Source organism: Mustela nivalis, assembly GCF_964662115.1.
Source record: "Mustela nivalis genome assembly, chromosome: 11".
NCBI classification, from domain to species: Eukaryota; Metazoa; Chordata; class Mammalia; order Carnivora; family Mustelidae; genus Mustela; species Mustela nivalis.
This window is the reverse complement of record NC_139030.1, coordinates 58,186,782-58,199,825: the sequence shown is the minus strand read 5'-3', so window position 1 is coordinate 58,199,825 and position 13,044 is coordinate 58,186,782. Positions and strand designations below refer to the sequence as shown.

General features: G+C 34.0%; 2 protein-coding genes across 10 annotated transcripts in view; one reads left to right on the top strand and one right to left on the bottom strand.

The window, feature by feature from the left end:
- The window catches only part of MARCHF7 (membrane associated ring-CH-type finger 7), a 51,313-nt gene extending 45,192 nt beyond the window's left edge, over nucleotides 1–6,121 (top strand). For 2 of the 9 annotated variants that reach the window (XR_014300679.1, XR_014300683.1), the window contains exons 8-11: nucleotides 450–563; nucleotides 2,154–2,202; nucleotides 2,685–2,865; nucleotides 4,724–6,121. Coding sequence is in view for 4 of the 9 variants with exons in the window: in XM_082691382.1 (XP_082547508.1) it covers nucleotides 450–563; nucleotides 2,154–2,333 (294 nt within the window). In the remaining 5 variants the exon portion in view is untranslated. Of the gene's footprint in view, nucleotides 1–449; nucleotides 564–2,153; nucleotides 2,448–2,684; nucleotides 2,866–4,350; nucleotides 4,376–4,723 lie in introns of those variants that run through there. The other 7 variants (XR_014300682.1, XM_082691385.1, XR_014300681.1 and 4 more) reach the window with 4 other exon arrangements.
- Nucleotides 6,122–7,622: 1,501 nt separating this feature from the next.
- The window catches only part of CD302 (CD302 molecule), a 28,080-nt gene continuing 22,658 nt past the window's right edge, over nucleotides 7,623–13,044 (bottom strand). Inside the window, exons 5-6 of the mRNA XM_082691412.1 lie at nucleotides 12,685–12,711; nucleotides 7,623–8,120 (exon numbers count right to left, since the gene is read on the bottom strand). Coding sequence (XP_082547538.1) covers nucleotides 7,918–8,120; nucleotides 12,685–12,711 — 230 coding nt within the window. The 3' untranslated portion in view covers nucleotides 7,623–7,917. The remainder of the gene's footprint in view (nucleotides 8,121–12,684; nucleotides 12,712–13,044) is intronic.

The window sequence follows — 13,044 nt, the reverse complement described above, 5'->3', positions numbered from 1 at the left end:
GTTAGTTAAATTGTATAAGAAACACTTGACCTTTCAGAATAGGATTTTAGTTATGTAATATATTGATACAGCTATAGATGAAATGCTAATTTTTAAGTAAACAGTTACAGCCATCTGTGCAAAGAAATCTATTTTGAGCTTTATAGGGAACCAGAGCATTTATTTTACCATCACGTGATTTTTTTCCCCACTTTTATATAAATAATTACATAACGGAAGACTATATGAGAATAAAGAACACCTATTTGAACACATTATATAACATTAGTAAAATTTTTCGAAACTAACGAGGGATGGCTTTTTATTTCTTTTTTAATAGATGGCACTGTATCTCTTCCTAGAAACTGATTACAAATACATTTCCTCTAGCTTATCAGTATACTGAGTATCAATCTCATTCTACTAATTTTTCATTCTCCGTATTTTTCTCGTTTGCTTCCCTGTTAAAGGCTGAGTATGAGTTTATCAGCTCTGGTCTCTACCTAGTTGTGTTATTGCACTTGTGCGAGCAAAGCTTTTCTGATATGATGGGAAATACAAATGAACCAAGCACGCGTGTCCGAGTAAGTAATATTGGAGTGGGGGGGAATGGTGCGATGCTGCAAGTGTTTGCTTTGGAAAGCACTTTGTTTTATATGTTCACATTCTATTTTGGGGGGGGGGCTCTTATATTAAAATGTATCTTAAAAATAAAGATATTATAGATTTAATAGTAATTGCTGTCTTCCTTACTTCTCTATCAAACAGCCTAATTTTTTTCATTAAGCTTTTTGTAGAAGTAATTTCCTAGCTCTTGACGGTAATTGGAATATATTTCAGTGAAAAACGGGGATGAATTGAAAACACCTAGAGGAAATGCTCTTTTTAATTTGGAAGGGAACATCCAGCTCATTATTACAACTTAGAAACCTGACATTGAAATTGAACTTCAAAAACCAAGAGTTTGGGAAATTAACTTCAATTTCATTTGTTAGTATCCTATAAAAGATTGCCAGTGAACTAATTTTTAAGCATTCACATTACAAACTACTGAAGATACAGACTATTGTGTGTTTACTCTGTTTACTCTTATCTTAACACTTGAGCTAGCTGTCTTTTAGGTGCTCATAAGTAAAGTGATATAAGTTACCTCAGTGTACCATAGGAAATTTATACTCTGCTGCCTGGCCCATTTAATGTGGCAGGGGCTAGGGTCTCCATCTCATTACTCTAGCATTGTGAACACTTCATATCTTAAAACATGTTCATAAAGATATTATTTCAGACTTTTTAAAATAAATGTTCACTCTGATGATTAAAAATAGATCCGAGTTTTTGGTGAAATGTAAATCTGCTTGTGAATAGATTTGGTGAAATGTAAAATGTTTTATTTTGAAAATTATCAAATAACCAATACATACACTGTTCCTAATTGGTTAAAAAATATTTTTCTGTAATCATTATGTGAACATTATTCTTGTGAGCCTTTTGGACAGATTAATATGATTAAGAAAAAAAAGAATGAGCTATCAAGAGCATTCAGAATTTGAGCAGAGCTGTCTTGATTTCTAAGGCCTTAAGAAATCATAGAACCTAAATTTAGTAAGTGCTATAAAATTATTTCTTAGAAGGTGACTTACCCTTGTCAAAATGAATAAACCTTATGTAATGCATATAATAAGATCTGTTGGATGCCTTTGTGAAAGATACAGACAAATTATATTAAAGGGGAAGTCTTCACCAGATTAAAAACACTTTTGGAGCTATCAAATTTAGGCATTATTGTTCTTGTTTTATTCTCCTCTTTTTTTTTTAATTGACCACTAAAAGTGAATTCATTTATGTCCAAATTGTAATGGTTTTAATTTTTTTCTCCATAATTTTTTGAGGTGTTGCAAGAAGACAGAATGCCATTGGATTAATTTATTGTATCTGTTTTCAGTTTCTACATGATTCATGATATCTACATGGCCATTTATATAATGATTATATACAACATTTAAAAGATAATATCCTAAGCTTGTAATTTGTGATGTGGGGGTAGAAAGACCCCTATTTAAAGGCTTAAAATGGTGTTTGGCTTTCTTAAGTAGAAATGAATCTCCTATACTAATCTCTTTTTAGATACATTTGCAACATTTAAACTACTATATTTCTTTCTGCATTGTTTCTAGTTTATTAACCTTGCAAGAACTCTTCAGGCACATATGGAAGATCTCGAAAGTAGGTGGAATTTCCCCTTCCCAGACTTGTTGAATTTACTTTTGCAAATTAAACCCACAGAGCAAAACCTAATTGTATATTCTTTCTATCAAATTAGAGCTTCATTTATAGGCTTAATAATAGCAAAATAATTGATTTGGGAAAGATGGGTAGAGCAACTGACATTTTCTTAAAAGCATATATTCTTTTAAATTCTATTTTAAGGTATAGGATGTATTTTAATATTTTAAATAAAATTTTATTTTGAATGTCTTAGTTTTAGAACTTTTAATCAAAAAGAAAACATTCACTGCTCAAACCACACTTCTAAATCTGTTCAATTTGTGTGTGTGTGTCTATGAAGTTTTACTTGCTACTCAGCTTTGTTAGATCACTAAAGGTTTTCCCTGGGTTTGTTTGTAGTTCTAGGAAAATAAGGCTGAAAGATTCCTAATTCTGAGTCTATAACAGAAGCCATAGTTTTTTTTTTGCTCCTTGTTCAGGTCCTCATGGACCTTTAATAGGCAGCCAGCTCCGCCAGCAGCTCCAATCTCTTAAGATCACGTTCCAGCATTAGGACTTCTGCCTGGGCTCCTATGTGAAGGCACTTAATGCCCAAATCTTTACAGGCATCTGCACAGCTTAACCTCAAAGTCCTACAACCTCCAGGGTGCTTCATATCAGGTGGGCACAGATATCAGTAGCTGTGAAACAATCCCTGAGAATCCAAGATTACCGTACCTTTTGTACCTTTTCACCCAAAGCAACTGGCTCCCCACGGTCAGATTCCATCACACTCTTTGAAGTGCTTTAAAATATGTAATCTCCACTGGATTATCTTCTGTACTCATCTTCAAAACACTTGGAGTGTTACCTGTAGTGTGCATAATGTTTTTACCTTTAGGGTAAGCTCAGCATCCTTTAAAGTTTGGGAAGGACTTGGTCTTCATGGGAACCTTTTAATGCCTTGAATATTCTAAGACCCTGATTTTTGTCATTAAGTCTGTATTGTTTTTAAGTTCTGAGAGGATTAGATAATGCATTTTCACATTTCAGTATTTGTGAAAATGGTATATAAAGGAGTAAATGGTATATAAAATGTGAATTCATTGGGTATAAATACTTTTTCTTTTATACCTTCTTAGTTTAGATCCCTTGTGTTGTCTAACACAACAGTCTCTTTTTTGGTAAATTATAATTAATACCTTGCCAGATGTGTTGATAGTGATTTGTTTCACTGTATATTTTCCTCAGATTGCCTGTTTTGTTTTTTTTTAAATTAACATTCTCATTTAGAATTTAGTTTCTTAAACATAGCAGTGTCTCCTCCCAGCATTTGAGAAAGATGGAGGTGAAATACACCCAAATTCAGCTGTGAGTGACAGATGTGGGTGCTGCAAGCTTAATCCTAAGTACCAAAATTTTCATGTTCTAAGAGCTAGTTCTGACTGAATTTTCTTCTTCTATGGCTTTAATCAAATAGAAAATATGAGAATTTCCCTGAAGAGCTGTTTTATTTTTTAGTTTGATATTTTCTGTGATACAGCATAAAACTTAACTGCAGGATCTACTCATTTATGAGCTGAGTACATGCTTGATACCATTTATTAAAAATGGACTTAAGATCTGCAAGATAGGTAGACTAAGGAAACTTAGGTTTCATCCATACATATAGCATAATTTTTTTGTCGATTCCATTTGTTGGGTACTCTTAAATATTAGGTCCAGTATTAATACAAGAAGAGTGTACATTTAACCTTTCTGCCCTTGATATTAGGGAAATGCTGGTTGGGTGTTTATTTTAGTGAACTTCCATTTTTCTGAACACACAACAGTTTATAGAATACATAGTTTTTTACTTATGTCCTTCCTGTTGACATTCCAGGATGTGTATTTTAAACTTCTGAGCTACTTAATAATAAATTGATGTCAGAAACATTGCGCAAGTGATGTTTCCAATAATGTGGAGGCATAGGAATAATCTCAAAAAAAGGTTTTTATTGAATCCAATTATTTTAACTTGGGCTGTGTCTATATAAAGCTTTTTTTGGCTAAATAGAGCTTTTCTTGGCATTGTATAGACAGAGCTTTGATGTAAATTGGAAGAACACCCATAACCTATTCTGTGTACATTTTTTTTCATTCTCATCGGATGCATCAAACATGCAGCAGTAATAAACCAGATTCTTCTCAGGTGTGTGAGAGCACTTGCCTTAAGTTCATTTTTTCTCTGGTGTCTGTATCATTAGCTACTATGAACACAGATTGGTCTCAGTTGTTTAGAAGATGTTTCTTGAAGCACATTTTTAAGCATTTTCATTTTTATAAAAACTAACCTAACAAAGATGTGGGGGTGGGAACATTGTGGATGGGCATCGCCCACAGTCAGACCACCCCTAACCCTATCATTTACCATTTTGATCAAACAGTATACTAAATTGGGATTTTTATTTTACAAGTCATTGCTATTCTGGCTTCATATTTACACTTCCATTCTCATCCCCCTAAAATCATTCTTGATCATCCTGTTTTCTTTCAACAGCTTCAGAGGATGATTCCGAAGAAGATGGAGACCATAACAGAACATTTGATATTGCCTAACTTCATATAAGACAAATGGATGATCTGTGAACAAGTGTTTATTAAAAGTGGCAATTAAGTATGAATTAATTTTGTGGGGGAATGCCTATTGAATACATTGACTATATATATATATATACACACACACACGTGTATATATATACATACACACGTGTGTATATATATTTATAATGAATATATATATACACACACACACAGATGTTCTCTGTGTGTGTGTGTGTGTGTTCATTCTCAAGTATTGTTTAATTAAAATTTTGCTGGACCTTTTAACATGGCCAGTGAATCTGATGTTTGTAAACTGGTAATCAAAAAGTATTTTTCTTTTAGGTGAGTGGGAAAGTGTTACCCTTGTTTTAGATATCTAAGCAATGCTGACGACTCTTTTTTGTGTTCTGATTACTGTAGTCATATTTATTAAAAAAAAAAAAAAGGTTCATGTTTTAGTCTCTTGCTAGTGAAAAAAGTGGGACAAAATATGCTTTTGAAATAAAATGGCAAATGGCACCTAATTATTTTTCCTTTCAAAATGCCTTCTGTTGCAGTCTCATTTTCATAATCATTTGCTTCCAGTGTTTCTAAAAAATCAATTGGGAATAAGGTATGAAAGCATTATATTAGGTTTCCAAATTTAATATGAATTCTAAATTCATTTAGCAATAAAACCTAATTTTTAAAAAGTATATAAATATGAAATATAAATGATGGATAAATTTTTGTATTGATTTGCAAAATGCAGATTATATTTGATAGGCCATAGTATGTAGATATTCCTTTTAGGAATATTTCAGCTGTAAAATATATCAGAATTGCCCATCAAATGTTATTTGGAAAAAATTATTGCACTCTCAAGTTAATGGAGTATTTTTAAATCCCACACTTAAAGTTCAAAACACTGGTTTTCAATGTGTTTTTTAGTGTTGTCACTTCTTTATAGATAAATATATAAGTAACCTGTTTGGATCCTGGTCGTTTTTAACTGTTCCTTGGTAATTCTGAGCATTTATTTAGTGACTTAATGTTTTTCACTACTTTTGGAGAACAGGTGAACATTACCTATTCACCATGAATAGCTCTACACTGTGGTCATGAATTGTGTATACTTTCATAACACTGTATATTTCCTCTGTCACCAAGTGTATCTCTTAGGATACACTTCTAAACACCTTCAGGTGGTTTTCAGATTAAATAAAGTCTTATGTTATGGCAACGAACTACATTTTCCGAACCTAAGTAGAAACCATGTAATTTCTCAAACGTGAATCAGCAGTTTGCCCACACATAGTTTGTTGGTCTTAATGTAAAACCTTGGCTGGAAATAAAGTGCATACTGATTGATTTACTTTATAGTTTGAAATGTTTCCTTTTAAATTGGTGCTCAAAGTAGACGTCAAACCTTAGAGCCAAGAACTTTATTAAAAAGTAAAATCCAGTTTCATACAAAAATATATAACTCTTTCTAAAACATTGCTCAGCTCAGCAGTTACCTTTGCATTGCCTTAAAGAAAAAATACAAAATTTAAGAATGCCAGTTTGAATATCTTTCATCTGGGTCTTTAGGGATGCTTTGAGTTTGAAACAGTTTCACTTTGAATAGAACTCAGCATGAAAAATTAAAGTATCTTCTTAACCCACAAAACTTTTTATTTAAAAAATTTAGTAGAAAACATTCCATTGGCATGCAGTTTATAGTTTTGTAATGACAGAGATACACAGTGGCTTGAGCTTTCATAGTATTCTTGTCGTTCCTTAGTACCACTATTTCATATTTCAGTATTGTAAAAGCTTCTAGTAAGTGTGAATTAGAGGGAATAAGGAAATAAGGAAGTCTTTTCATTGGTTATATCCCATTCACTACAAGAATGCAAATTACTAGGAAAATGAAGTTAAAAGTAATATTCTCTCTAGATACTTGCCAAATGTAAGAATTTATATTGTCCTTATTAGCTAGAACCAAGATGTTCAGAAAAGCCGTTTATACATTTTGAATATAAACAAGCACATTTATGTTATTCTTTATGTGAAAAATACAGATTTGAATGATCCAGTTAGCTGTTGACCACGGAATAGATACAAGGGCCTATTAACAGATGTTCTGATATATGAAGAAAATTAAGATTTAACACTTCAATACCAGGGATCTCTAAGAACTTACTTGAAAGATGAAATAAAATATGGAAATCAGGTTAAAAAGGCCATTTTGGAAGAGCTGCCACTGGGTAGAAGTGGCAGTAGTATGTAGTGTTTTTCTATAGTTTTTGCTTACATAGTTTTCATGTCATTGAATGGCTAGTTCATAGTAGTGGAGAGCATAATACACCTTGTGTAGGAACAGTTCTGGTAGTAGGAGAGAGTCCTTAAACAGGCTCTCTGGTGAAAATGTTAGCCTCACTGCCAGCCTCCTCCACATCTTCCTAGTGTGGCTGTAATCTTACTGATTCAAAAAATGTATTTCATTGAAATTCTAACCATTTGTGATCAGTGCTAAATACTGTTTCTGGTCCAAAGTGATGTTCTAAAAGTGATGAAACTGGAAAGTTATGTGGAATAGGGGCTCCTTAAAATCTACAGTATTTTCTACATTTAACTCAAAAAGGAAGATAAAAATATTAAAAGAATTAACTGCGATAGTAAATGGCATGTGTGACATCTGAATGTACAGGATCTATTTAACAGTCTTTGATTTCCCATATCTTGTTTATTAATAAAGGAGCAAGACCTAGAAATTGGTAAAAACCTGGTGATTGGTAAAACTACAGCGGTATGTAGTTCTTGTTTTTTAATTCAACTGTAACCTATGGTGGTTCAACTAAATGGGAGGGAAGATAGAGGAGTAGACTGGGTTTTTATCTGTTTTACTACTTTGGCCTTTATTTAAGCTTCTTCAAGTGAAAGGTGCATTTTAAGGAAGTGGTTAAAACTACTAAATTATATCTGATAATTTTTTTAAAATTTTGTTCTTAGAAGAACCTAAAGATCAATTTTTGTCACAGTGATTACATGAGAATAATGAATGCTACTGGAATAAGGAAATACACCATAAAAACTGTAATTTTTCATCGTCAAGTTTTACATTAAAGTCCTGCACAGGAATCACTGTCAAAGTATTTGATGTCTTAATCTAAGATTTCCAAAATCTTAGTCAGATTGAACAGCATACTCGTTTTCTTCTGCAACTACCAAAACACAGTCGTCATTATAAGGTGATTGGGGTGCAGTTGAAAAAACTGTGGTGAAACCGGCATCCGAATTTCTTTTGTACAGGAACCAAACGATTGCTCCCAAAACTGTTAAAATTACTGTGCTAGCAATCACCAAAGCTGATATTAAAATGTGGTTATCTGAAAAGAAAAAGACAAAATATATATATGGAAATCACTTAACCTCTTTTGCGGGGGGAGCACAAATACAGTTTCATCATGTACGTATTTGCCTATTTTAAGGATTTTCCCACATTGATAAAAATAAAAATGAATTTATTATGTTTCTTAGCTTGAACAACTGTCATTTCAAGATTTCAACTAAGTTTTACAATTGCCACTCTACTGTAAGATTCTAAAATGGAAACTACCCACACTTGGCATACTACAGTTCTTTTTGTCTCCGTTTTTTACTTCCTGGTCTAAGACTTTATATTTAATGCTCTTTTCAAGGCTAGATGTCTTGAGAGGTTTGTTTACCTTAATGAAATTTATTGGCTCATCTGGTGTTTGGCATTTAAAATTTGTTCCACTGAAAAAACCAGGAATGACAATAGAATATCCACTCCCCCTTTTTTAAAGATTTTTTATATTTGAAAGAGCATGAGTTGGGGAAGTGGCAGAGAGAGGGAGAAGCAGACTCCACATGAAGCAGGAGTTCTGGGCTCTATCCCAGGACTCTGAGGTCATGACCACAGGCACCCCTGTTTTTTGTTTTAATTTAGTCAAGTATCTGTGTGTATTCCTTAATGATGTACAATCTTAACAGTTGGCTTTTCAACACCCTTGTAATCTTTTAGTCAGTCAGTCCAGGGAAATTAACTCAGTTGAGGAGTTAGGAGACAAATGCTTTGGGGGAGGAAGGTATTTGTATTTAGTAGCATCCAAAAGACCTCATTATTTTCTGTTTACAGATGAGTTTTTACATTATGGTTATCTGAACGGACTTTGAGCTGTACTTTTAGAAAGATAAAATGTAAAGCTCAGCGAAGAAAATCTGGCCAAAAGCTACTTGTTAAAGTGAGGGAGAGCCATTGATATTTTTAAAATATTGACAGTCTTCTTTAAAAAATAACACAGGAGGAGTTAGGTAAATAGCCACAGCTGAGTTGGCTCCTTTTTGGTCCTAAAATAATAAAAGTTTGTAGTGGTCACAGTTTGTTAAGGTGTAGGTTGTATTCTTACTGGAGACCATCAGCTGAAAAAAAATGTGTATCAAGAAAGCAAGGCACATAGTGGTTACACATATTTATGAAATCTTTGTATTTCATATATTCAGAGACCACTCTGGATCAAATGCTGCCAGATCTTTCAGCTATTCCTAATAGGGTTTTGAGAACCACTTAGACCTACCGACTCTTTCCTACACATTTCAATCTGCATAAATCCTTTCCCCCTCCAAGTATACATGTGTGTAGCTTAAAATTCATAGTTCTACAAGATAACATAACAAAAAGTACTGTGCTGCTCCTGCTTTACCACTACTACTCACCCTGCATTCCCAATGCTGTTTACTTGTACTTGCCTTCATGCTTGTAAATAACGTGCTTACATGGCTTTTCTTGATTCACTTTTTTGTTTTTAAGGTTTTTATTTGACAGAGATCACAAGCAGGCAGACAGAAGAGGGGAAAGCAGGCTCCCCACGGAGCAGTGAGCCCCTTGTGGGGCTCAATCCCAGGACCCTGAGATCATGACCCGAGAGAAGGCAGAGGCTTAATCCACTGAGCCACCCAGGCGCCCCTCTTGATTCAGTTTTTTAATGTAAAATACACATAACAAAATTTACCATTTTAACCAGTTTTTAAGTTGACAGCTTTATAGTTCACATTGTTACAGAACAACAGTCCACATTGTGCTGTGTCACCATCTATCCACAGACCTCTTCATCTTTCAAACCTGAGACTCTGTATCTTAAACAGTAATGCCCCATTCTTCCCTCCCCTCATCCCTGTCAATCAGCATTTTACCTTGTGTCTATGAGGTCAACTACTCCAGGTACTTCATATAATTGGAATTGTCCTTTTGTGACCAGCTTATTTCACTTAGCATCTGATGTCTTCCATTTTCGTGCACGTTGCAGGATGCATCAGAACTGCCTTTTTTAAGGCTAAATAATGTTCTATAGTGTATATACACCATGTTTTCTTATTCATCTGTCGATGGACACTTGGGTTGGCAACTGCCACCTGTGACTTGTGAATAAGCTGCTCTGAATGTGAGTGTACAAATCTCTCTTTGATACCTCTTTTCACTCTGGGTATATACATAGAAGGGGATCATAGGTATTTCTATTTTTAGTTTCTTGAGAAGCTACCATACTGTTGCCTGTACCATTTTACATTCTTACCACTAATGTACAAATGTTCCACTTTCTCCATATCCTTGTGATCACTTGTTTTTTGTTTTCTTGCTTTTTTTTTTTTTGCACATAGATACCCTAATGGCTATGAAGTGGTGCCTGCCTTGATATTTTAAGTAAGCTCTACATCCAGTGTAGTGCTTGAATGCACTACCTCAAGGATCAGATCCATGTAATCTGCCAACTGAGCCAGACAGGTGCCCCTTTGCTCTTTTTTTATTTTTTTGATATTTATTCCTCCTATGGAAGAGTGAGATTTTCCATTATCTACATGAACTCTTAAACACTCTTGTACACTAGCAAGCCCCCAACTGAAAGAAAAAATAACGATATATGTGACAACAACTATCCAGAATTTTACAAAACTACCAATCAGAAAGGCAAACCAATTAGAAATAAGGACAAAAAACCTGGATATACCCTGGAGTTATATCACAAAAGAACACATTGAAATGTAAGTGTGTAAAAGTGCTCAACGTTATTCATCAGGGAAATGAAAATTAAAATGACAGATCACTACACATCTGAATGACTAAAATCAGGTTGAGTATCATGGGATGGATGTGTATAGCAAATAGAGCTTGGATACACTGACAGTGGGAATGTAACAGTTAAGCCAGTTTAAAAAATTACTTGATGGTTCTAATAAAGCTAAACATGTTAGCTACGCTATGACCTTGCAATTCTACTCTTCGGAAAATACTCCAGAAGAGTGACAAGATAGGTCCAAATGAGAATGTTCATAGGCAGCTCTTAACATAGTATAAAACAAGAAATCCAAATATATGTAACTAGAGATTGGGCAAATTGTGATATATTTATAAAATATTATGCAACAGTAAAATAGGTACAGTAGATACTCCTCTTGGGTGAATCATTAAAAAAAAAAGCTAGTAGATTTATATGTTAACAGCAAGCAACTCTATGATGAGAGAACTCAATAGTGGCTAAGTAGGAGACAATGGTAGGGGATACATGTACTGGGAAAAAGCATGAGGGAAATTTTTAATGTAACAGAAATGTATCATTTTATTTATTTATTTATTTGACAGATAGAGATCACAAGTAGAGAGAGGAGGAAGCAGGCTCCCTGCCGAGCAGAGAGCCTGATGTGGGGCTGGATCCCAGGATCCCGGGATCATGACCTGAGCCAAAGGCAGAGGCTTTAACCCACTGAGCCACCCAGGCGCCCCAAGAAATGTACTGTATCTTGACTTGAGAGGTAGATAGCCAGGTGTATACAGAGGCAACCATCAACCTGTACACTTAAGATCTACATTTTACACCTCAAAATAGATTAAATGGGGCACTTGGGTGGCTCCATTGTGTCCGATTCTTCATTTCCACTCAAGTCGCGATCTCAGTCATGAGATCGTTCGTGCCCTGTTTCTGACTCCACGACAGCCATGGAGCCTGTTAAGAGTGTCTACCTCTCCCTCTTCCCGTTGCCCCTACTCCCCACCCCTGGTGCATGCACACACAGATTCCAAAAAAGACAGATTAAAAATTACACTACCAGTTGCCAAAAATCCACAAGTTTTGTAACACGTTTTTCTGCAAATGCAAAATGGTGCAATTCCTCTTAATATATTGATCCAAGTTCTATATCCATTTTCCACCCATTTACAGGGAATCTTATCTTTAGATAATATCTATTTGCGCAAGCATTGCAGCACTGTAATAGCACATGTTTGGAAACAAAGAGGTTAAAAAGGGTCTGGAGCAAGTTAAAGAACTACGCATATCCATACAATAGAAGAGTATTCAGTTGTAAATTCAGTTGTAAAGAAGGAAGTTCAATGTATAGGTAATGATTCGGAGAGATACCTAAAATATATTAGTGAATAAAAAGGGCAAAATAAGTCCTCTATCTCAGTTTCCTTATTTTGGCAAAAGAAGCGGACATTTAAAGAAGAAACTGAATGGAAGCCCAGTAAGGATAAAGTTAGAATAGGCTAGATGGGGGCAAGAAGGGAGACAGACTTTTCAGTGTTTGCCTTATTTTAATGATGCTTTTTGAGCTACATTAATATATTACCTGTTTTTAAAAATGCATTTAGTAAACCTTTAAGACAGATGCTGAATGAATTAAAACCATGAGGTCAAATTTTTTTAAATAAAAGGTTGCAGAGTGACTGCCTACAAAAACAAAATGGGAAATATTTTTTGGTGTTTAAAAAATTTAAAACTTGCAGTTATATTTAGAATGTACTAAGCTGAGACCTTTTTAAATTCTTACAAAAATTGTTCTACTTTATGTTATACAATTAATTTTTAGGGAGTCTCTAATATTTTAACAATCTTTCATTTTTGGGAAAAATTTTAATAAAAGACCATTACTTACCTGATAAATATTTCTTTTCATATGGGACTAAAATACAAAAGAAAATAAAAATTAATATTCAAGTATGATTTATTCTAAGTTCACCTTTAAACACCTTCAGAATAGTTAAAAATGAACCCCTTATTTAATAGTTTAATATTATCCATATTTCTTTTGGTCAGTTGTGCTTTCCATTTGAACAAAGGTTTTGTTTGTTTTTAAAGAAGATATAGAGGTCTAATGTAATGCATTAGCTTGGCTGGTGGAAAAGGATTAGGTAACTCAAAAAGTGAGGTAAACAAGAGAGAATTTTGGTAGAGTCTGTAGAAAACAAAGCTAGGAAAATTAAAGTGTACACCTGTGACCTCATTAGTATAAATT